Source organism: Calypte anna, chromosome 1, assembly GCF_003957555.1.
Source record: "Calypte anna isolate BGI_N300 chromosome 1, bCalAnn1_v1.p, whole genome shotgun sequence".
NCBI lineage: Eukaryota > Metazoa > Chordata > Aves > Apodiformes > Trochilidae > Calypte > Calypte anna.
This window is the reverse complement of record NC_044244.1, coordinates 51217033-51241142: the sequence shown is the minus strand read 5'-3', so window position 1 is coordinate 51241142 and position 24110 is coordinate 51217033. Positions and strand designations below refer to the sequence as shown.

Sequence of the window (24110 nt, the reverse complement as noted above, 5' to 3'; positions counted from 1 at the left end):
GGTCATTTCAGATACTTCTGCCTAAAGCTGAGCAAGCTGAATAACATTTCTTAAAGTAGATGTGGTTTTCTGAGTTGCTTTGAAATGGGTTATGCCTAGACCTACAATCTCCTTGTCTCTAGCTCAGGTGTTCTGTTGTTCTTAATTATTTGCCTGCTTCTCTTTGAAATGGTAATTTTGGTATGCATTTTGATGCAGATGGTAATATGTCTGGAACCACTTTGTCCCTAGCATTCTTTGTATAAAGTTCTTACTAAAGCAAGTTTTATTAGCAGTACTTCAACAATTGCCTTGGCCTGGTGGTGGTCTACTAAATGTGCCAGTTATCATTTAAATTTCTTGTTTATAATCTAATAAAATAATTTCCTGTTCCTTTATAAGTTTTTGTTAGTTTTAAAATCATTCTCTTTTTATTCTTCAGTTTTTATGATCTCTTTATTTCTACAGGTTCATTAAATTGAATTCTTACTTTATATATGTGTCTTGTTAGTTTAGCACTATATGCTGTATGGAGTGCTGCTTTACTCCCAAATGCTGTATTTCATCTGTCTTCCCAGTACTGGTCACAAACTGTTCCCTTGATTGCCATTCTTGTGAATTGTGTTTGTCTCATACCAGCAATAGGCTAAAATACTCCCTGATTTCACATCGTGTAGGAGTAACTGCTAAATATTTACCCTTACTCACAGAACCATGCTGTTTTGCTATGTGGCCACAAATCCGAAGCTGTTTTACCAGATGACACTTATGTTTTTATATCTGCAACAAGAGAATTAGTGGAACGAGTACCTTTCTCTGTAGCCTACTCAGTTTTGAGTTGGGATACCAGTGCTCTCATGAATCAGATACGGACTGAGGTATAGGTGGACAGAAATCCAAGTAATTTACAAAACTGTAATGCTACATTTTCTTGCTATCAAGCACTGCTTTTAAATGAAAACACTGTTTTGACTGTGGGTTGCATAGGTACATGTACACAAATGGAAAATTACCGTACACATACTTGATTGACTGTCTTCTGGATGTCATTACCACCTTACAGTTCATCATTTTCTCAGTTCATTTGTGGTTTTGCTCTAGGCTGTGTCTGTGCAGACAATAACATAATTTCCGTTACCCTTGTTAGATGTCAATATGTAGATGTGTTTTTGTGAGTATTTTTGACCTGTCATCAAGATCAAGATACAGATGCCTAAACTTGAGTCTTCTGGGGGGAGGGTAGGGGCACAAGAGCAACTGGTTTCTGGATTCTGATTTGTTGGTTGTTTTTTTTTCCCCTCTTTCAAAGGCTTATATGTTACGTTTACTGACTGAACAGTGCTTCTCTCCTCTTTGCAGTTTAATGTAGTGGATTGTGAATTTGTGTGTGATTATGATTTAGTTTCTGTCGTATGGCTTATTGGGCATTGCAGTGTGGCCTGTTTGCTGGCTTCACATGAAGTAGAGCATTGCTAATTGTATGTCTGCATGTTTATATAAAATACTAAGTGCATGTATTGGATTTTTTTTAAGAGAAGAACATTTTGCTACCTGTGCAAAAAATTCTGGCCAAATGAAGCAATTAAATGATGAGTGCATAAATTAATTACTGATCACATATCATGTAATTCTGGCCAAAGAAATTTCAGAAAATGTATGCTAAAACTGTATTTTAAAAGCAAACAATTAAACAGAAAACTTCCTTACTGCCCTTGGAATCTTGTAACATGTGAGCCAAAGGAAATGCCTACCTTATGTTGTCATTGGAACAGCATCTATTTGAAGTTCCCTTAGGCCTCTTTTTTACCCTGCTAACTAAGCTATGCATGTGCAGTGAAAGTCTCGTTTTCATATAAAAGTTGTTTTTCACAAGAAATACTCTGTTCTCACAGCAGTTTCATTTTGTGGTTAATAAGTTTCTTTGAAAATTCTTATTTTTCTCCAGAGGTGTTGATAAAAATATCTTTTTTAAAATTTATATGTAAGGAAGAAGTGGTAGAAGCCATACTTACTCAGAATGGCAAAAGAAGTCCTTAACAGAGTGAAGAATAGAACCTAGATGCCCAGATTTATAGTCTTCTGCTTTAGCCATTAAATCATTATTTTTCCCTTGTAGGATTTCCTGAAAGTTGTGCTATAAAACGATACCATAGTGATGGGTTAGAGACATACATATGTTGCTAAGAAACTGCATGATCTGTTCTGGACCAGCCACTATGATAAACTGGCTGTCTTAAGTTGTTGCGCATGGAAAAGGGCCACTTTAGGTGATGTGCATTTTGCTCCACCAATTTCTGACCTGCAATGCTTGCCTTTGCAGATGGAACATGAGGATTTTGTAATGGAGGGGCATGGCAAGACTCCACCTCCTGGTGAAGAAAACAAACAGTGAGTCACACGTTTATTTAAAAAGGGCCTTACCATAGTAAATGGTGTGAAGCACTCTTGTTTACATGTGCTGGGAGCACTGGTGGTTTGTTTGGTGCTCGCCCTTTTGGTTCTTTAAATATCCCCATATTGAATAGTGGATGGTGGCTGAAAAAAAAACCATACCAAAAGAAGGATGTTAACTTGCCTTAAATTAAAAAGAATAGAAATAAACATTGCCATTTCAGAAAGTAAATCAGAAGTTGTTGTAAAAGGGATAGATATTCTGGAAGCTTGGTGCTGAGGTAGTGAGTTTGTGCATGCGTTTTTATACAGCTTTTCACTCAAATAATTTGTAATATGATGGAACCAGGGGCTTCGTTTTGATGTGCATATGGTAATCAGTCCTCTTTAATATACAAGCCTTACTTCTTTACAATGCGTTTTAATAAAGGAACAGAAATCATAAACAAAATACTCTTTCAAGGATGAGCAATTTTAAGATGCTGGTACATGGTGCTTTTGGGAAATAAACTTAACCAGAGATGACAATGACAGATTTCCATTAGCATGTAGTAAATGGTTTTTTCATATGATCTCAAACCGAAATCTGGTTGAGTTTGTTTTCTGGGTTTTTGTGCAGATGGAAAGAACAGAGCTTTGTGCTAGAAATATTATGGTGATGGTTGTTCTCTGTATTCTTTTCCTTAGTTAATGCAATGGTGTTTCAATCTTGGTATCAAAATTAAGTTTTTTCCTGACCTGCCTTTTGGAGCAAGCCAGTAAATGGTCTTGGAGAAATCCACAGCACAGAAATCTGTATTTTTCCTATGCCTAATTGGATGTGTCCTCATGAGATGGAGGGAGTTCTCCTTGAGCAGCAGCATACTTGTTGCCGAAAGACTGGGATTTGATTTGGGTTGAAGTTGGTCTTTGCCTTTTGGATAAGATAGCAACTGTAAGTCCAGTGCCTTTGAGACAGTGAGAAACCATTTCTGAGGTAGCCAAGATGAGTTCAGGGAAGTTGCAGTGCTGAACATGCACATTCTTTCCACCATGGAAGTTAGCCAAACTTCTCAAAGTAATTGCTTGCTATTTTTTTGTATTCAGGCTGCCCAGCTTACTATGATACCAAGAGATACAAAGGTTATTGAAGTAGAAACTTTCAAAAAGTTCCAGAGGAAAAATTAAGTGCAGAAATAAAAAGCAGGGGATATATTTCTGCTACTCTGTATTGCTTCTCTAGGTATCTGTTAATATAATGAAACGTGATTGTAGTGAATAATATGAGGGATGTTGTATTGGATTTATCATAGCCTTGTGTTTGCTATCTTACCTTAGGTGCAGGTGGAATCTAGGATTACTTTACAGCTGACCTGATTTCTAATTAGAGCTCTTCAAATGTCGTACAGCATTCTCTCTCTCTTCTCCAAAACTGTGGTTCTTAGAAAGAGAATACAAGATTAGTGATAGGCAGGATTGTAATTTTTTAACTAAAAAGTTGTGTTCAAGTGGCATTTGGGATCTTGATATACAGATCCTGCTTGTATGGATTAGTCCTAATACTATTCTTAATAATATTTTGATAAAAGTCTGAACTTGCAATTTTAGTAATGCAACTGAGAGAGGAAGGTGGGTTTTTTGTGCCACTGTAGCATAATGCCAGCAAAGTTCTGTTGTGGGTATTGCTATTGAATTTAAATCAAATCAAATATTTTCTTACCCATAGTATCAGCTTTTCAACTACCTAAAAAATTGTCTGCTCTTGCTATAAGTGGCATTGATCTGGCATGTGAGATAAACAAATGCTAATCACACAAAGGATCAGTAATTTGTATTCTTAAATGGCTGCATTGATGTAAAACCCTTTGCTGGAGATCTTGAAAGAAAAAAATCTGAAATTCCTGCTTTGTGTTATTGCTTACTTGCTTTTTAGGGATTAGTTGGACATCCTGGAGTGTGTGTAGTGAAAGGCCAAATAGAGGGACTGGAGTATCAGACACAGGAGGAGAAGCTGTGAGCTGGGCCTGTTTAACCTTGAGATGAGAAGACCTGGGGCAGGGTGTTACCCATGTGTATAGGTACCTGAGGAGTACTAAGGCAGACTGAGCCAAACCCTTCACAGTGATGGCTGGTGAAGAGGCAATAGGCATAAACTGAAATACAGGAAACTCCACTCAAAGATAAGGAAAAAACCAAAACAAAACTTTTAAATTTTATTTTACTGTGAAATTCAGGCAGATCTTTGGAACAGATTGCCTGTAAAGGTTGTGCTTTCTTCATCCTTTTAAGGTACTCAAAAGCCAGCTGGACACAGCCCTGAGCAGCCTGCTGTAGTTAACCATATTTTCAGCAAAGAAGTAGGATTGAAAAACTCAGAATCTACAATGATTCTGTGATTCTATGTACCTATGTTTACCATTGTCCTAGATACTTTGAAATGAAATTGGAGCCTGTTAGTGAAAAGTAGATCACAAGTTTGAAAGTAGTCAGATGTTTACTACAGAAATAACTGCAGTAGCAGAAGATCCTTCCTTCCCTTTCCAGCTGTTCCTCAGACTCCCTAGATTTCGCTGCCTCTGTAGCTGTGTGGATGGGATTTTTGTGTTGTTTTTTGTTTTTTGTTTTTTTGTTTTTTGGGTTTTTTTTGAGTGCTTCTAATTTGCTTTCCTCACAAGTTGCCCCTGGTAATTTCATTGCCTTTCACAGGCACTCTGATCTGGGTAGCTCTGTACTGACATGGTACAGGAATTATTCAGAAGATGTGGTTGCAGCAACTGACCTGTGAGGGAGGTGGGTCGTATCAGAGTGCAAGAGCCGTCCTCAAGTCTGCAATCTCCGAGGCAAGCTCAGCAATTTCTTAATATTTAACTGCATTATAAGAGAGTCAAAGTGTGAGTTGGCAATGGAAGAAGAGAAATAAAACAATATTTCTGAGAAACTTTCAGTGGAAGCAGTAGTTCTTACCTAGCCTCAGTTTCACGTGAAGTTTCCTTTGCTAAAGAGCAGCTTCATGGATTACAAGGAGCCAGCATCCATGTATGATTTCTGACACTTCATTTCTGAAATGCAACAAAGTATGGGATAAAAGCTTGGAATTGCAAGAGAACCTTCTAGTACTTCTGCTTCAGTCTTGAAAACCTCATTTGTTTTACTGGACAGTTCTTTCCATCAGACTTTGTACTAAAATTGCAACATTTTAAATTTGGGGGTTTTTTTGATTGAACTGTAGATGATACCTGAGAACTGCTGTCTGCTGGTATCTTGTCGCTTTGTGGTAAGCAATTACTGTGTTAGACTGTATACAAGGTCTTCAGAAATCTTAAACTGATCTTCCACTACATAAGTACAAATTCAATTGAAGCTCATTATGAAGAAACATTACCCATTCAAAATCCTTAGCATGAATGAAATACGGAGTAGGCATGCTTGTCTCAGTTTCTGTGAAAGATTTGCACTTCATATGCAGTGCCTGTGTCACAAAATTGTCGTGGTTGTGCAGCAGTGAGGTCTGCCACTTCCTCTAAAATCCACACTTCAAAAGAAGTATGTGGATTACTGGAGGTAATAATGGCTGTCTTGCTCCATGCTTCTGCTCCAGCAGAGGACCAATGGACTCCCGTAGAAATTGTTACTTCTCAGTTTTTCAGTACTCTGTAAATTCCTCCCTCCTCTCAGATTTCTAGTATGTAGTATAGCTGGTTTTGTTACACTGGGCCACATTATTTTGTGTCACTAATATGTTTGCTAAGAATCCCCTTTTCCTCCCTTCAAAGGGAAAAGTTAGGAGAAAGAGCGGTAACATTATGCTTAATTACATATGGACATTCTATTTGAGGCATTCTCTCAAGTTTTCATCCATTATGAAGAGGATGACCTGAATTACCATGCTTAAGGAGTAAATACTATCTTCCTACAAAGTACATTTTACATGGTGATCTTCATGCTGCCTTCTCAATTGTAACAAGGCTTTTACTTTTTCACTCACTGCTAAAGCAAAGATTGACAGGCAGCTGTGATCCAGAAACATCTTTCCAAAACAGTCAAGATTTCTGTTGATGAGCAGAGGAGATTCTGTTTGTGCATTTTTTGGGGAGTAACAAAAAAATATTCTGCTTAAGTCCTTGAACTGAGATTCTGCTCCTAGTTCTAGCAGTATTAGTTCGCAACTCTGCCTGTGCTAGTAAGTTATCACCTGTTGTCACCAGCAGAAACTTATGCATCTTCATCTAGTAGTGAAAGGGATTGTGTAATGAAAAGCTACTAGTTTTTATAAGAAAAATGTAAATGGTTTACCATTCCAGATTTACACATATGGAAGTCTGTTAGACAGTAGCTATTTGGGCAAAAAGTGAGCCGAGTTCATACTCATATTTACTAGTAAGGTAAGCCAAGCTATTACTGCTGTGTGAAGTAACTCATCTGACTGTTCCCCACCTGCTGTTTTGTAGTAATGAGGGAGAAAACTCTCCAACTGTCTTGGCAATTTGTACACCTGGAAGTGGTTCATATTGTAATAAAGATAACAAAACAAGCTAATTTCCATAATTTTGCAAAGTGTTATTGGTTAAACCTACCAGTTGGTCTTTTCTCTGGCTTGATAGTTTAATGTATCGATTCTGAGGCAAAGAGTTTTCAATGACACCCTGTAAAACTGCAGTTATGCCAGGAAGAGATTGCAACCAATGAGGATCACAAAATCATTGTTTTAAATTTTATAATGTTCTCTTACATTATTTCTTGACATTTGAGCAGCAATATTCGATGTCTTCCTAGATTTGTGTGACGCTACAGTTAAAAGAAAGCAGAAGCTGCAACTATCTAAGCTGGAAACAAGAAATCATAGACTAATAAAATAATTAATGTTGGAAGGGACTTTAGAAAGTCATTGTGTCCAGTCCCTCAAAGGAGGGCCAGATTTGAAGGTGAGATTTAATTTCTAAGTTGTTTCAGGCTGCTCAGAATTGCTTTCTGGGCAATCTTTTACAATGTTTGATTACCCTCATGATGATAAAATGTCCTAATATTCAGAGAATTCCCTAATACTCAGTAAGAATTTTCCTTGTTACCGTTTCTATTGCCTTTCATTTTCCAGTGTGCACATCTTAAAATCTGACTCAGTGTTCATTAAAATTTCTATGTTTGCTTACATAGGAGAATTATTTTCCTTCAGCTTCCTTTTTAACTGAGTCATTTTAAAACTAAGCGAAACAAGCTCAATCAGCCTTTCCTTGTACTTAAATAAGGGAGACAGCTAATAGGCCAGTCTGTTTTCAGCAGCCTTTGTACACTGGGTGCACTTGTAGCTGTCACTGCTACAGTGGCATTTAGCAAGCAATTTTACTCTTTTATATTGTTGCTGAAAACTGTAAAAAAGGCTACAGTGGCATGAAGATGTCTGCTGTGGTTACTGGGAATGCCTGACATTATTATTATAAAGTACTGTAGTATCCTTTTGAAGGGATTTCTTTAATTTTAAAATCCCATGAAGGACCCCAGCCATAGCTTCAGTCCCTGCAGCATGATGTCTTATGTTCTTACAAAATTTAAAGGAACAAGTCAGTTAGATGCTTACATATCTGGAGTATTGTTTGATGTTTTAAGAATATTCCATATTACAGGAGTTATTGGGTACCATTGCACCTTTCTAATTTATTGACAGTATCAACCTCAGCAGAAGGCTTTTTTCAGGAGATTCATGCTGTGTTTTTCAAAGTAGCCTCTGAATCCCAGTTCAAGTAATCAACTCGAATTCAGGGTTGAACCTGGGTATCACCCCAAATTCTGTTGAAATTCAAGGCAAGTTACATCTTTCACACAGCAGCAGTTATGTTCAGAAGTAAAGACATAGCTGATTTTTCATTGCTGGATGTTCTAAATGTGTGTAGAGTAAGTAGCTCATTGGAGAAATGTCCCCCAGAATTGAAGTCCTCTGTCCAACATCATAGCAAGCCACGACAGAGATGTGTGGTATGTCTGTACCAGACACTTCTGACACAGGGTATTGCAGTTCTGTTAGTGTGTAAGAATGCATTTCTGTTGCAGTGATAATTTACATGAGCTCTGGTATTGGCATCTATATAAGCGAGTTTTAGCTTTGAACATGTTTTTTTGTTTCCCATCCTTGGAGATTTGAAAGAGTATTTGAGAGAATGAAACCATTAGACTAAATTTTAAGATGGAAGCTGGTCCGGCTAAGATTTAAGGAATATTTTTTTCATGTTCATATTGTAAAAGTCTCTTTACTCACCCGAGTGGAGTAAGTGGCAGGACAATTTTGCATTTGAAGACATATCTACCTGTGTATAGAAGGGGGCCTGAGTCACAGGGAAAAGAATTTCCCTTTGTTGTGCAATTGAGGTGAGACAGCAGTGAATTATGTATCTGTAGAAGCAGCTGTGTTTTAGCCATAAGACTAGTAAGTCAGTAATGTTGCAAAAGCTGGCTTGTACCTTTTACATTACTTCTGAACAATGTAGCCAAAAATGTGCTGTTTATTCTTAAAACTATAGCACTTTAAAAAGCCACAATGTTCAGTCATCTTCCATATTTTATCATTTTAATATTCTTATTCTGTAATTTTTATACCACAGGAAAACTCCAGTCTGAGTATTCTAAGAAAAAATAATTTATAATTAGATATTCACTTCTGCAAGTTAGTCTTGAAAATGTTTTCAGTTGGTATCCCATGGCTTTTAAGATTTCCCATTTCACCACCTTGGTGATTTTTTTCCCTTTAATTCATAAATTAGGAGGTAGTAAAGCTTACAGCACTGTACGTTTTATTTTGTCATGAACAGCTACAGGGCTTTCTATGTGCCTCAGCTAACCTACACCACTTGTACTGTTATTTAGAAAGTATTCTCTCAGAATGTGGAAAAACAGAAGCCAGATGACTGTAGAGGAGAAAATGAAGCTATGGGAGATAACACAGAAAAAATGTAAACTTTGGAAGTTAAATTGCCACTTACTATCTCAATATGTATAAGTTACAGTGCAGCTGAATATTGAGAGAAGAGAAGAAAAGATATGTGGACAGTGAACATTCTAAGTGTGAATAGTTTGATATTTCTTTTCTTTATAATTTTATGGTGCTTTATTCCAGATGTGTTGTGGTAAGAACAGGCTGGTTTGTTTGGGTTCTTCTCTGCCTGCCTGCCAACCAGCCACCCCCACCCCTCACCCGACCACGATCTGTGTTTGTCCTGCACAGGAAGAGCACAAAGCCTGCTTTTGAATTTGCAGTCTCATCTGATCAAGAGACTTCTTTACATTTTTTTGTCTTTCCAAAACAAAAGTATGTTTTCCATTCCAGCTTGCTTGATTCAGAAATACAAAGTTACAAAATACCCAGAGTAGGTGGTGTCCCATATTATCCTTGATACCACAGGTTTCTCTAGTCATTGGAGTTAGTAGCATTAGTGATTGCTACCAGAAAAGTAGAGTATTCTAATTTACTGCTGCCCTGAAGAGCTTGTTGTACTTTGAAGGGGAGACCATTTGCATAGTGACCAAATTCTAAAATCCCAAAGCCTCTTTATTTCAGATACTGCCACCCATCTCCTTCCACCTGCCCTCTAGTCCCTTTCCAGGAAGCAGTCTATCTACTGTACACTACTGACATCTCAGGTTCATTGTCCAGTAAATCTTTTTTTTTAAGTTTGGTTGAGTAGTGGCTGTTTCTCCTCCCTCTCCAATGTTACCACTTTCTCAGGATCTGCTTGAAATAACTGCCCTAAGATTTATCATTTACATGGGCAGATGGAAATTTCTCTCTTCTCAGCTTTTCATTGCTCTTTAGAGAGGGCAACCATTGGATGACAACTTACATAGGAATGAGGTAACAGACTAAGCAAAATAATTTAAGAGCTATTAATAGTTTTGAATCTTGTCTAAATGAGTATTTTGTCTATATTCTTAACGTAAAAATAGATTTTCATTTAGACACATTTCTGTGCTATCTGCACCATCTGACTTTCATACATCTTGCTTTGCTAAAGGATTTGTCGTTTGGACTGTTGGCACAAGTCACTAGAATTATAAACATGTATGAATTACAGTCCTAAAACTTACTTCTTCTCCTTTTGCATCTAGTTTAAGTTGCTTGCTGCTTTTTTTCCGTGCTTTGTGCTCTCCAAAGAATAAATATTCATCAAGTCTTTGGGTATTTTGTGTGTACACCCAGAAGAATGGTTGAACCTTCCTCTCAAGATGACAAGTGGAAGGGAAAAATGTCTGCTAGTTGTATATTATGGTAGAGTTTGTGCTCTCTTGTTGGTTTTTTTGTCCAGAAAATAGAAATTTTGGTGATTATCCACCATGGCTTAGAGATTCCAGAAGGTAAATGATAAAAACATAAATGGTCTTAGAAGTCCAAGAAGTGGGTACTAAGTTGCAGGTTCCATCTAAACCCTTCAAGGCGAGACCATTATTGGTTAAAGAAGAGGGAAGGAGAGAGAGAAAAAAAGCACACGAAAAACCCCCAAAACAACAACAAAAAACCAACAACAACCAAGCTCTTTATTCAGTGTAAAAGATTTTATTTACTTTGTATGACTAAAAACACTGAGCTCTGTGGTCAACATGGGATGAATTAAAAACTTGTTTACAGAGATATTTTGGAGCTCTTAAGTTGCACTGCTCCTCTGGCATCTGTAATCTGGAAAGCTGGTATGGTTTATTTTACTCCTACCTATGTAGATTGAATTTTCTGAACTCTTTGCCCTTTATCAAAATTTATGATATTTGGGGGTCATGGTGTTTTTAGGTTAGTGCATGCATTTGAATATTTGTGACAGCTACAGCTTGTAGAATTTTCTGCATGGATAGCTAGCTGTTCCTTGCCTGACATTTCAGACTGAAGGGCTGTACATGAAGGCAAATTACTTGGGGAAGATGTTCAAGTCAAATTACTTGGAAAGATCAGTTTACAGACTTTTGCTGCAATAAATAGTGATTTTATTAGAAAAATGTGTCAAATTAGGGAAACCCTCTCTTACAGTAATCCACTGAATATGCATTCCTTTTGTATTCTGCTTTTACTTTGGGGTTTTGTTTTTTTATTTAACTTAGCATATTATGGTTCCTTTAATGAGAACAAAGGAAAATGGGTTGGTGCCAGCTCCAACCAAGATGCCAGAAATTCCTTTGCTTAGAGGTTTCCGGGCCAGTGATTGAATTCTCCATACTAAAACTAAGGGCAAGTTAGAACCATTTGTAGAGAGGTACTGATCTGTCTCACCAGAAATAAATAATAAAGTAAAAAATAACTGTGAAAAATATTTAAATACTTAAGTGAAGTATAGCTTCCTTGTAGGTGGGGGAAAGGAGCGAGAAGATTAGACTAGAGTAGGGCCAAGTCTTTCAGTTCAGAAATCTTCCTTGTTTTTTGTGAGACCTCCAATAAGTATTTTTAAGAAAGCTGCTTTGCGTGAGCAAACTAAACCAAAATGTTTGTTATGTTCAGAGTATACTGAATTTCAGTAGAAGTAAATCTAAAGGCTTCATGTAAAGAAGGAGTCCTGTTGTGATAAACTATTTATATAGACAAAGTTTCTCATTCAGTATTCCAACCTGGTCAACTGAAAATGTTTGCTGCTACTTTAAATTGTTTAAAGCTTCAAGGCTTAAACAAGGGGAAGGAATACAAACAAGATTATTACTGCTTTTGACATGCATAGTAACAGCTATTGTTGATGGAAGGTCAGTTGAATCAATCATCTGACTGGCATGGTAATTCATATGCTGTAAATAACAATGAGAAAGCAACTGCTTGCTTGTATATATGCATGGGGTGATATTTTATACAATTTCCCTGAACATGCATTTATTTTAAAGTGTTTTGTCTTTTCACTGGCATAGATCAAACTGCCTAAAACAGATACACTTTTTATATTTCAGTGACATTTTGGCAGTATATAGGATTTTACAAATTGAAGAGAGAAACCTCTTTGGGTAGGATTACAGTATCCAACATCAAGAAGCTTCTGAGATGATAGTAATGAGCAAGTTAATCATATTCTAAAAATACTAATTTCTAGAAGTTCCCTTGCATGTTATGTTACTGGAAAGTACTCATTCAATCTGCAAAGATATGACCATAAAACCTCATTCAACATTTACCAGGGGGACATGATGGACTGGAAGATGCTGTTTGGGGTGTATTCTTTCAGTTTCTGGAGTAGTTAAGTCTCATGCAATTGCTTTTCATGTCTGTATCTTTACCGAGTAAGTTTGGAGTCTCTTGTTGAGCTTTGGTCAACTGAGATAGAGAAGTAAGAAACTATAATACAGTTGTAATTACCAATAGGTTAATTACCCCGATCTGCCTGGAGGAGAAACCAAAATTAATTTCCCTACCCAAAAGAAGGCCTTCAGGACAAAACAAAACATTATCCGTTCAGATTATGTCTGTTAACTGATAATCATCATATGTGTTTTGGGATTAGCTGTGGCATATGCTGTTTTTTTACTAGGTACTGAAAGAGGTGAAAAACAAAAGTTGTGTGAAGAGATGTGCATAGGGCTCAATATACTGGTTAAGCCTTGGCATCGAAAGGGGAACTGGCTGTGCAGGAAGCCGCGATTAGTGCAGTAAAGCAGAGGTTCCGTGATGTGTTATGGAGATTCAGAAGGAAATGAGCTTTCAGTTCCATTGTTCATGGAACAACTTTGTTTAAAGGCGGCTAGAAAGCTTAGTCTTTCCCCAGTTTGAAAAGGGCATTTGAGGAGATTGAAGAAGTGGAGGCATGGTGATGGATTATTTATAGGCCGAACAACTGGGGAAAGTATTGTGGCAGAATAAGGAAAAACTATGTGGAAAAGAGGGTGTTTGCAAAGTTTGGTGAATTAAATTTTCCTTCTGGGTTGTTATCTGTCTGTGAGCTCTTCATTAATATTTAGGGTCAGAACTTTGGCTTGGCCTAGAAGTCATGTATAGTTCTTAAATTTCATATGCTGTGGAGTGTTGAGGTCTTGCATTTTTTGTCCCTGCCAAGATATGAACGACACGTGAGCTCTAGTATGTCTCTAAAGCACTGTTGCAATTTAAGTTTTGAATAATAATGATGGTGTGCTCCATTCCCAAATTGTATTGATAGGTGCCTTTGTGTAAGGGATGCAAAGGCTGTTGTAACCCTTTCAGAAACCGAGCAAGCTTTGCCTTTGTCAGGCACTTTTCGTCATGGTCTTTTTGTCTGAAGAAAGAATTTACATTACACTTTTGTTTACTATAGCTAGCCCCCCCCCCCCCCCCCTCTGTTTTCACGATTCTGCAGCATAAAGTGTTCCAGTAAATGGAAAAGAGGAGAGAACTCCAAAACAAACTAGTTTTCCTTAGGAATGAGTACTGTCCTTGAAGAATGCTTGAATACTTTAAAGTTTTGCACTCCTGCAGAAGAAGAGGTCATCCCGCTTCACAATGGCTTCTGTGCTGTTGCTGTGGGGGCTTCAAAAGAAGTAGTGTGTTGATACAATCAAATTTAGCTGTCATCTTCACTTTTCAGAAATGCTGGGCATTTAGCATCTCTGTTGAGAGAAAATAACTTAAAAGTGATCCAAACTATCCCTTATCCAGGACTGAGATGCCTCTGTCAAGTTCTTATTGTTACCAAGTCTAGGAAGCAAGGTGTTTTGAACTCCTGGTTTTAATCTTAATGATTTTAATTGTTCTCTTGAAATAAATCATATGGCAGTTGTTAGAGGACACAAGAAAGGCTCCTAATTCTGTTCCTTACTTTAAGGAGTTCTCTGTTTGCTTTTTATTATTTGAAATTGTATAACTATGTAACCTAGTCCTCACCTACATGTCTCTACCTTACCAGTTAAACTTTTAACTTCACCTTGAGAAACACAAAGGAACCTTTCTGACCCCTGTAAACTGAACAGGTGCATTTGCTAGGATTGTAATCCAGGCTGGTTTCCCACTGGTGACTGGTTGGGGAGCCTCCAATTATCTTGTATCTGTTACTACATCCTTTTCTGAGGTTGTGGGAAGGGAGGTCTAGGGATAGCTAACTAATTAACTGCAGTATGGTAGAGGGCAGGTAGGCTTCAGTTAACTTTGGCAAATAGAATCTGTCTTTTTGCCTCTGATACTTTGGGATGCAAGTTCTTAACCATCAGGAGAAAGGACAGTTGGTGAGAAGGCATTTGTGCTATGAGAAACTTGTTAATAGTTGAGATTTCTGATGAGGAGTTGTATTGTCAGGAGGTGAATTGACTTTTTGACTTGCATAGTATCAGCTATGAAGAACTTGCTAATGCAAAAATGTCTTTAATGTAGAAAGTCCAGTGGCTGGAGTCCAGTGCTGCAGGATGACAAGGGCACAGCCTTCAAAATAAGTAAGATATGACATCAAACTGTAGGCCTTGGAGCCCAAATAAAATACCAATTCAAGAGACAGCGAGTTCTTTCAAACCCTTTTAAACTTCAGTAAAGTTCTACAGATCACACAGGCCGAGTCTCTTGTTTGAGATGACAACTGGAGGGTACAATTAATATCAGTCTAGTGGACAATGGAGCATGCCTTTGTACATAATGCTGAAGCCTAGCTTATTGATTCTTACCAAAAGGTCATCAGAATGGATGAGCTGTTACTAGAATCACAATGCAGTTTAATGTGAATTAAAGTACCCACTCCCATCTCAGTCAAGGCACGTGCAGAGAATCCATGTCTGTAAGCATCTCTTAATGTGTGTGCATCAGTGTACATCTCTCCTCATACTGGATACTGTCCTCACAAGAGCACTGTGGAGCTTCATTAGAGTTTTTCAAGTACTTTATGATCCACAGATGGAAGGTGTTCAGAAATGGAGTGTTTGTAATTAGATCTGGTAGTAGCACATAACAAGGATGTAACCTGTTAACACTAGCTATTAACAGCACTGTTAGCCTCAGAAGGCTTAATGGGTAAGTTTTAAAGAGCAATTTCCCTCTGAAATGGGATATGCAGATTTTGGATTTTTATCCTCCATTGTTTTCTGAACTGCTGTGCTGCTACTTCTGTCACCCTTCTGGTTGTGGAAATGCTGTTTTAAAGAAAAGACACAACAGAAAAACCCCAAAATAAATGGAAACAAACAAATAGCAAAAAACCTAACTAAAAACCCCAACAAAACCTCAACAACCAAAAAAATCCCCACAACAAAAATGAATCAAACCAGACAACCCCCTCCTAAGTGCCTCTACTCGTCTCCCTAAATATTTCTGGTTCACTGATTATTTTCTCACCACAAAATAATTTTTCTGATTAAAAAACTTAGTAGAACATTGAGAAGGTGAAATTATATAGCAGTGATTTACATTTGATGCTGAGCAACTTAAGTGAGTGCTGGTTGCTTGAAGTCATCACAGTATTATCAACTCCTTGAAGTTAAAACTTTTCCAGGGCCTCAGAAAAGAGATCTGGCAAGCCCTACTGAAGTTAAGAGGATTTGTAAGTCTGAGTAAAACAATTTGGCTTTTGAGAAGGAGTAAAATTATCTGTAGCTTAGTGCAGGCTGTTCTAGTCAGTGTGAACATGTATAGAATGTGCAGCTGCAATACTTAATGTGATTTTTCAGAAGGGGTATATTTTTCAGATACATATTTGCTTTTGAGAAACTTTGTATAAATCAGATGTCTTAACAGTTGGTTTGGGTTTTGTCTTCAGATATTTAGAGCAATTGTGGTGTTCTCTTTGGGTCTTGCCACAAATAAGAACGTATTTCCTGAGATTTCACCACATTTCTTGAATTGCCATGTTTGGATTAGCCCTGCCACAAAGAATCACAAGCTGTTAGATCCAGCATGCAGAATCTCTGCTCTGGTTTTGTCAAAAGCAGTTAGATGCTAGCTATTCAGGTGGCTGTGTTTCATTCAGTACCAGTAAATGCAACACACATTTGCTATTTCCAGAGTTTCATGAGCCTACAGAGGGGTGCAGGCTGTAGTCCTGTTGAAGGAATCCCCTCACTGGGAGAAAACCCATTTGAGTTTCTGTGCCTTACTGATTGAAATATAATGTTTAGCTAGTGACTTACCTAGTATGATAATATGCATTAATGATTTTTATTCTCATTTTTTAAGATGTGCAGCTTCCATTTCTTCCCCCCCACCCTCTGCTCCCTAAGTCCTGTGTTATGCCTCCCCATGACTTCTCAAGCTGATTTCATTCTGTGGTACTTTTCACTGCTACTGTGGTTTTCTTTACTTTCAATATAGTTATAGTGCAAAACTGTACAGAATTACAAACTTGTGGATTTTAAGTGTTCAATCCTCTGGTGCTCCCATGAGCTTCTTGAGCTGCTGTCAGTTCTCTCACCAGGCACGGTTACATTACACAGTTGGTTCAGGCATTTGTTGTCTGTGTTGGGCTGACTAAGGAGCAACTTTCCTCACGACAGAATCATACTTGCACCTACCATATACTGTTTCTGATATTCTGATCTTCTTTGCTGTTTCTGCACAGCAGAATCCAATGTATTGCGTGGAAACATCCTGTGGTTTTTTTGTGCTGCAGCATGCTGGGCTTCTCTCTTTCAACTGTTGGAGCATTTATCAATGAAAATTGTGGGAAGAAATTATCAAGTGTCTGCCTAATGACTGAATTGTGCCCTGAGACTTGTAGCAGTCAAGGCAATGGGAGAGACACAGTTTGCTTTGCTGTCCTGCAGGTCTCCATGCCTGAACCTGGATCTCAGGTTTATGTGTGCGTGTTGTGTAAACAGTCTGGTTACAGTCTGGATTCACTGTGGACCGAAGATGAACTTGTTCATGTCCTTAAGTCAGGATGGGGTTCTTCTTCCTTGCACTCAAAGTGTTGCAGTCAGTGGCTCAGTGTCCAAGTGGAGATGAGTGACAAATGGAATTCTTCAGGGTTTGGTATTGGGACTGGTGCTGTTTAATATCTTTGTGGGTAACATGGACAATGGGATCAAGCACAGCCTCATCAAGTGTGCCAGTGACACCGGAGGGGGACCATGAAGAGGGTCAGAGGGCTGGAGCACCTCTCCTAGGACGACAGGATGAGAGAGTTCAGGTTGTTCAGCTTGGAGAAGAAAAGGCTCCATGGAAACCTTATAGCAGCCTTCCAGCACCTGAAGGGGATCTACAGGAAAGCTGTGGAGGGACTTGTTACAAGAGCATGTAGTGAGAGGATGAGGGGTAATTGCTTTAAACTAGAAGAGGGGAGATTTTAGTTTAGACATTAGGAAGAAATTCTTCACTGTGAGGGTGGTGGGACACTGGCACAGGCTGCCCAGGGAAGCTGTGGCTGCCCCCTCCCTGGAAGTGTTCAAGGCCAGGTTGGATGGGGCTTGGAGCAACCTGGTATGATGGGCGGTGTCCCTGCACATGCAGTGGGTTTGGACCTAGATAATCTTTAAGGTCTCTCCCAACCCAAACCGCTCTGTGATTCTCGAAATGTGGTTTCCTTGCTAGGGTCATGTGTCCCCATGCACAGTGCAGAAGAGGGCATCTGGCTAGCGGGACTTCTGCATTTCACCATTCACCGTCTACAGGTTCTGCAGCCCTCATGTCGAGCTGGCATAATTTTCTGCTTAGTTTTTAGCTAGGAAGAGAGAAGAGCTCCCCCTGCTCTCCATAATCTTCTACCCTTATTGTGGATTGCCTTTGCGTGATAAGCGGAGAGGAATAAAGCGGGTGGAGAGCGCGCTGGAGCACATCGCTTGGCGGAGTTGTCTCCGTCGTGTGTCCCGGTTCTCCCCGCCGGCCCGGTGCAGGCAGAGCGCTGTCCCTTTAAGGCGGGAAGGAGGCCGTCCCCGCCGGGTGATTGACAGCCCGCCCGGAGTCACATGACCTGCCTCTATTTGAAGGTCACAAAAAGCTTCTTCCTTTAGAGAGAGCAAGAGGGAGAGAGAGGGAGGGAGAGAGAGAGGGAGAGTGACTGAGTGAGTGAGGGAGTTCAAGCCAAAATGGCCGACAGAGTCTCTGCTGGTTTCTGAACATTTGAAATAATAATAATAAAACACCAAACAAACAAACAACAACAACAGCAAAAAACCAACAAAACCACAAAATCATTTTTGGATCTTTTTTTTTTTTTTTTTTTTTTCCTCCATTTCCATTTCTACCTTGTATGCCTCAACTCGCTGGATTTAAGCACTGCTGCACTTTATGAGGTTAGTGGTACGTTTATATTTTCCTATTCTTGTATTTTTGCCTATCAGTAGGTTTTTAAGCTGATCGTTTTCATCCGTGGTTTTGCAGAGGTGGTTTTTCTAGCACGAACACTTGCTCCGGATGTTGTCTGCTTTTACGTGTAAAGCACTTTTAGTGGATTTTTAGGGCTTTTTAGAAGGAGATCTCCGTAGAAGTGTATTGTGGATTTTAAAGAGATATGTAATTTAAAGCACTCAGGCAGATTTACAGAAGATCGGTTGTGTTTTGCAGGCTGGTGAAGTACCAGATAGTACTGAAAATCTTGTTCTATTTAAATAGAGGCGTCTTCAACAGTGTTTTCTTCCCCACAGCACCCGAAGCTCTTAAATCTGCTGCAAAAATTTGCATATATAAAACCGGGTTTGCATTCTTTCTGCTGCTGGGTCCGACAAGGGACAGATGGGGAAGTGTTCTCACCGGGCCACCCTTCCGAGGCAGAAAGAAGAAGTAGTAAAAAAACCAAAAAAACAACCAAAACCAACCCTAAGACCCCGCACCCAGATACCTACCGTGCCCGGTGTGGGCCGGGAGCGCGGAGCGGTGCGGGGTTCGGGGGGTGCGGGGCGGGCAGAACCTCACCGAGCTCAGCTCCCGCCGCCGCCGCCGGGCTCCTGCGCGGGCTCGGGCTGCGATCCCCTCCCCCTCCCGGGGCCGCCAGCTCCGCCGCGGCCGTGGGACCAAATGGTGCTGACCCGCGAACATGGTGGCATCGGGAGTTCGGGACAGCCGGGCGTGCTTAGGGAGTGCCGGCGGTAAAATGGTCTCGCCGTGCCCAGGAGTAAGGAGGACCCTTTTCTGCTGGAGTCTGATAAAATGTGGGGCAGATATTTAGGAATGCGCGCTTGCAAATGCAAGGTGCTGGGTGCCTCTGATATTTTGTAGACTTTTGCGACGTTTTCTTCAGAAAGGGAGCGCTCATCTGCATGTGGGTAAATGCAGGTAAATAGCTGTGCTTTCTCGCTTTTTTCCCCCCGTCTGCTATGTTACTAAAAATTTAAATCCAAGTAATTTTTGCATCTCCCTCCAGAACCAAGCAGAAAATTCAAGGGAAATAGCTGAAGCTTGCTTTCAGAGAACAGGCCCCTCCTCCTGCATTGTAAGAGTGTGATGTAATGCTCCGTTCTGTGAAGTTAAGTGAAAAAAATTCTCCGTGGTGGTATATGTTATTCTTCACCCCTTCCTGGTAGGCCTTGTACTGTGATATTTTTTTGTAGCTAGGTATTTAAACGGCAGATAATTTTAAAATACTCATTTTAATGTACTCACATTGCAGTGCACGTGTACATTGATTATGGCTAGCAGGTCGACTTTATAAACCCATAGGGTGGGTCATATTTTCTGTTTCTTTGCAGCATACATCCGTACGGTTAAATACAATCAGAGAACACGGATTTAGATACATTTGCTGAAAAAATATCTGGTTGTACTCATAGTGTTGTAATATTATATATCAGGACTAGCTAGCAATATGTACCTCCACTGGCAAGCAAATGTTTGAAATTATTCTGCAGTATATTAAGTTTCTCTTGGAAATTAAAGGTAGGTTTTAAATTTTAAATTAGAGCTAGCCTATAAAAAAAAAGCTCCACTCAAATTTGGTACAGTGTGTCGTGCTGATAATTTTTGTCCTTAAAAGTTTAGTAATAAAGGATAACCCATTTCATGTATGAAGTAACTTATTCTCCCTGGTCAGAGTTAATGAACTTGTTAGATTTTACCCTCATGTTACAGGCATTCCTACGCCTGCAAAAATATTATAAAAATGTTTAAGTGTCTGACCTGCTGCCTTCTTGGGCTCGGTGGAGATCCTGATGTAGTCATAATATGTTGAAATATACCTGTTGATTGACAAACTTTAGTTAGACATTGGAACTGTTTCCAAATGCGATATAAAATTGTAGTATTCTCAGATATTGGAATATGGGAGCACGTAATACTTACTGGACCAGAAAATTAATTTTGTAATTAATGTGATGCATAGAATGGCAGAACTGAGGAAGTAGTGACAACCTGATTTTTATCTTGAGGTGGCAGTATTGTGAGACATGGTCTCCTCAGAATCTGCACTTGAGCAAAGTACTTGCCTTTCCTTTGTATATTTTGCTTTTGTGCATTTCTGCCTATGTTACACATTTCCAAATGGTGTAACTGTCAGTATAATTTGATTGTTAGTAAGATGAAATAAAGGATATTTTATAACTGTAGGTGCTCATAGCTATGGAAGTTGTCATTGATCAGACAAAAAGTGATTATTGAGAATAACAAATGATTCTAGTGCAGAGGCTATCAAACATTTAAGTAACTTTGTGAGACAGTATACTGTGAATAGGAAGGACCAGTTAAAATAATTCCTCATATAAATATATCTTTGACCCGTGAAATTGTAGTGTAGAGTGTGTCAGGGACTCTGAAGCCTGTGAAGTCTTAAAATTTCAAAAGTGCAGGTGTGGGCAGTTCTAATACTGTTTGCATTCAGTATCTTCCTGCAGTACAAAGGCAACAAAACACTTATTTAAAATAATTTTGAGAGACCTAAGTGGAGCTGCAATTTCTAGATCAGCTTGAAGTTTGCAGAAGTTTTGGGGCAGGGAAGCTTTTTTTGCTTTGTTCAGTTCATAGTCATGACACTGGGTTCGGAAGCTTTATTTAATTTTTTTTATTTGCGTTTGTTGTTACTGGTATCTGCAGGAATCGGTCCCCTTGCAAAACAGACTATTTTAGCAGGCTGAAAACTACAGGGAAGTCTGTAGTCAAGAGAGCCCCTGGAGTTTTTTGTACTACATCTGAAGAGATTCTGGAGAATTAATTGACAAGAAAAGCTTTATTACCAGTGAGCTTCATTTTACATGAGTCTGCAGTTCTAATGGGGAAAAAATTCAGGGAAAACAAGTGTCTGAAAAATCCGTGGTTTTACTTTCAGCAGCTTTTTTTAGCCTCTGTCTCTCCTGCTGTGTAGGAAAAAAAGAAACTTCATAAGATCATATCCTCTCTGCTAGCTGGTTTCAGCTAAACTTAACCTTTTGAGGCTTTTGTCTTGTACTGTATTAATAGGTGGCTGAATAGAGGACAAAGCATCCAAATCTATGAAGGGTTTAAAATTTATAGAAGTAGAACACTGATAGAAAAGAAATTTTGTCTGTACCTTTCCTAGTACCTGTGCAAAAACTTCTGGCTTACACCTTGAAGCATAGTTCTTTCACTCTGATCGTTATTGATCTCCTTTCCTTCTTCTGACTAAAATAGAAGGTGAAAAGTTTAATATACAGTTTATTTTGAACAGTGTTTGTTGGAATCTTCATATTTGGCATTGCCTTCAGCTGGAAATGGTTTTATAATGGAAAAGTTTGAGGGTTGGTTTTGGGGGTTTGGGTTTTTTTGGGGTTTTGGGTTTGTTTTTTTTTTTAATTGGTTAAGAAATCTACCCTACTTCCTTAAAGCTGTATTAGCATGTTAAGTAGTGGTTTTCTATTTGAACAGCTTAATATTTGAAGCAGATAAATAAGATACAGAGAATATTTGGCTCTAAAAAGCTATACTTCATATCCTGTCAAAAGGGATCAGGTGTGGGTATGTGGGTTCTAGGTTTAGCTTCCTAAAAGTCTTGTAAGGGGGTCTTGTGCAGGGCAAAAATAAGATGTCTTTTTGCTTAGAAAAACCCTGCTGAAGAACCTGGTTAGATTTAAAATGGCCAAACGTTTAACATTTCACTATGACTATTACTACAGAATTAACTTGGTAAACATGTAAAATTTGTTTCAAATAACTGTGAAGTTTTACTGCTTCTTGGAACATGACAAGTTCGGTTTCAGTACACAGCAGCCTTAGTTGCTAATGTAACATTGGCATTTAGTTGGTATGATTCAGTGTGCCATATACTGTACAAAGAAGGTATCTAAAGTTGCATGTCAAGGTAACACTTCTTGGCCATTTCAGTGTTGAGGGCAAATATAGAGACATTGAGATAAAAATAGACTAGATGTTGAAAAAAATTCTATTTTGTTGTATTGATGGTGCCATAATTGTTTTGAAGAGCACAGGAGAAATGGTGCCATTCTGTATTGGTGAATTCCAGCTCCAGGACTATATATTTAGCACTTTTCACTGCTCAAATCCTTTTTTTCATTTGCGCATAAGCTTCCAGCCCTAGCAGACAGTAATTTCTTCTTAATTTTTGTAGAGACAGAATATATTTTTGGGAGGAGCCTGAGAATACGCAAACGCTGATATCTTCTATATGTAATGTTATTGACACACTTGTGAAATAAGTTCCTAAGGCTTAATCCATGTTGTAATTTTAGAGGTAACTTTCCTGTTTGTATACAGTGTGCTGGCATTACAGTTCAGGGCTGAAATGTCATGGTGCTGCTAGAGTTATATATTTATAATAATTTCTGAATAGTTGTGTTTTAAGAACTGCTTTATGTGATGTTTGGATATTAGAGTATGGGCAAATTGGAAGACTAACCTTGATCATCTTCCAAAATACTGTGCTTACAGGACTACTTTAAATTAGTGCGTTTAGTCACATGAGAAAACATAAGATACAAACTGTGGAGGTTTTTCAGGTACGTAATAGAAGAGACATTAATGACCATGAGATGCTCATTAAAGGCTGAACAAATCAAATGAAGGGTTAAACAACATGGAAAAATGTGTGCTAGTAGACCTGAAGTGAAACTACTGAGGGGAGTCTTGTTAAAAACCACAGGTAGTAAGCATGAGAGCAGAATATATTCCTTTTTGTGCTATGGTTTGTGTCTGAACTTAATTAAATGGGTGTATGTTAGGCAGAGAAAAGTATTTAAAAGTACTTTGATATTGAGAAGTGAAAAAAAATGCTTATAAGTCCACGGCATGTGCATTAATACCAGTTTGTGTTGAACTGAGACATTTAGAAGTGTAATGTGCCCTGGAATTTACTACAAAATTAAAACAAAGCATCAAGGTCCATCTGTGTTTTATTTCATGCTAGTAGGGAAATGCTTCTCTTTTTAGGATGGTACCTGTGAGGCCCTAACTTCAGGGCAGTATGAATGGTGTTTCAAGTCAACAAATGTTGAGGTAGCTCAAATAAGAGCAGTGAAACATAATAGAGGCAATCTAGGAAAAAGACACCTCAGCTTTTTTGAGTTTATTTTTATAGATACATGCATTCTCTGCAAATGAGTAAGCAATTGTTTAATTTGTGTTGAAAGACACATTGCAATTGAATGTGCTTTGAACCGACTAATTACTTCGGCAACTAAAAAGCAGAAAGGCATTTATATTTTTAAACAGGTGGCTATTTATTTCGTTCCTTAAGAGGATACAAAACCTCACTGTGCATCCTTAAATTATGAAATAAGGGGAGGAGGGTGCTTATCTTTCCATGGTTTTAGTAAATGCAGAGTTCGGGCTTCCTGAAGAACAAATACACACAGGTATAACAGCTGAACCCAAAAACTGATTTCAACTTGAGTAGAACATAATTTTTGAATCAGATTCCTTTTTTGAAGCATGTACACATCATAACCATTTAGATTATGAGCTTTTTGGGCTAGTTGACCTATATGAAAACAGGAAAGCTTAATATATATAGTGTTAATCCCACTTAACCATTAAT

General features: G+C 38.6%; 1 protein-coding gene across 11 annotated transcripts in view; it reads left to right on the top strand.

Annotated features, from left to right (window-relative positions):
- The window catches only part of TNRC6B (trinucleotide repeat containing adaptor 6B), a 142251-nt gene that overhangs the window by 37565 nt on the left and 80576 nt on the right, over nt 1–24110 (top strand). For 8 of the 11 annotated variants that reach the window (XM_030468447.1, XM_030468490.1, XM_030468480.1 and 5 more), the window contains one exon: nt 2300–2367. In XM_030468447.1, the coding sequence (XP_030324307.1) occupies nt 2300–2367 (68 nt within the window). Of the gene's footprint in view, nt 1–2299; nt 2368–18184; nt 18469–24110 lie in introns of those variants that run through there. The other 3 variants (XM_030468497.1, XM_030468471.1, XM_030468460.1) reach the window with 3 other exon arrangements.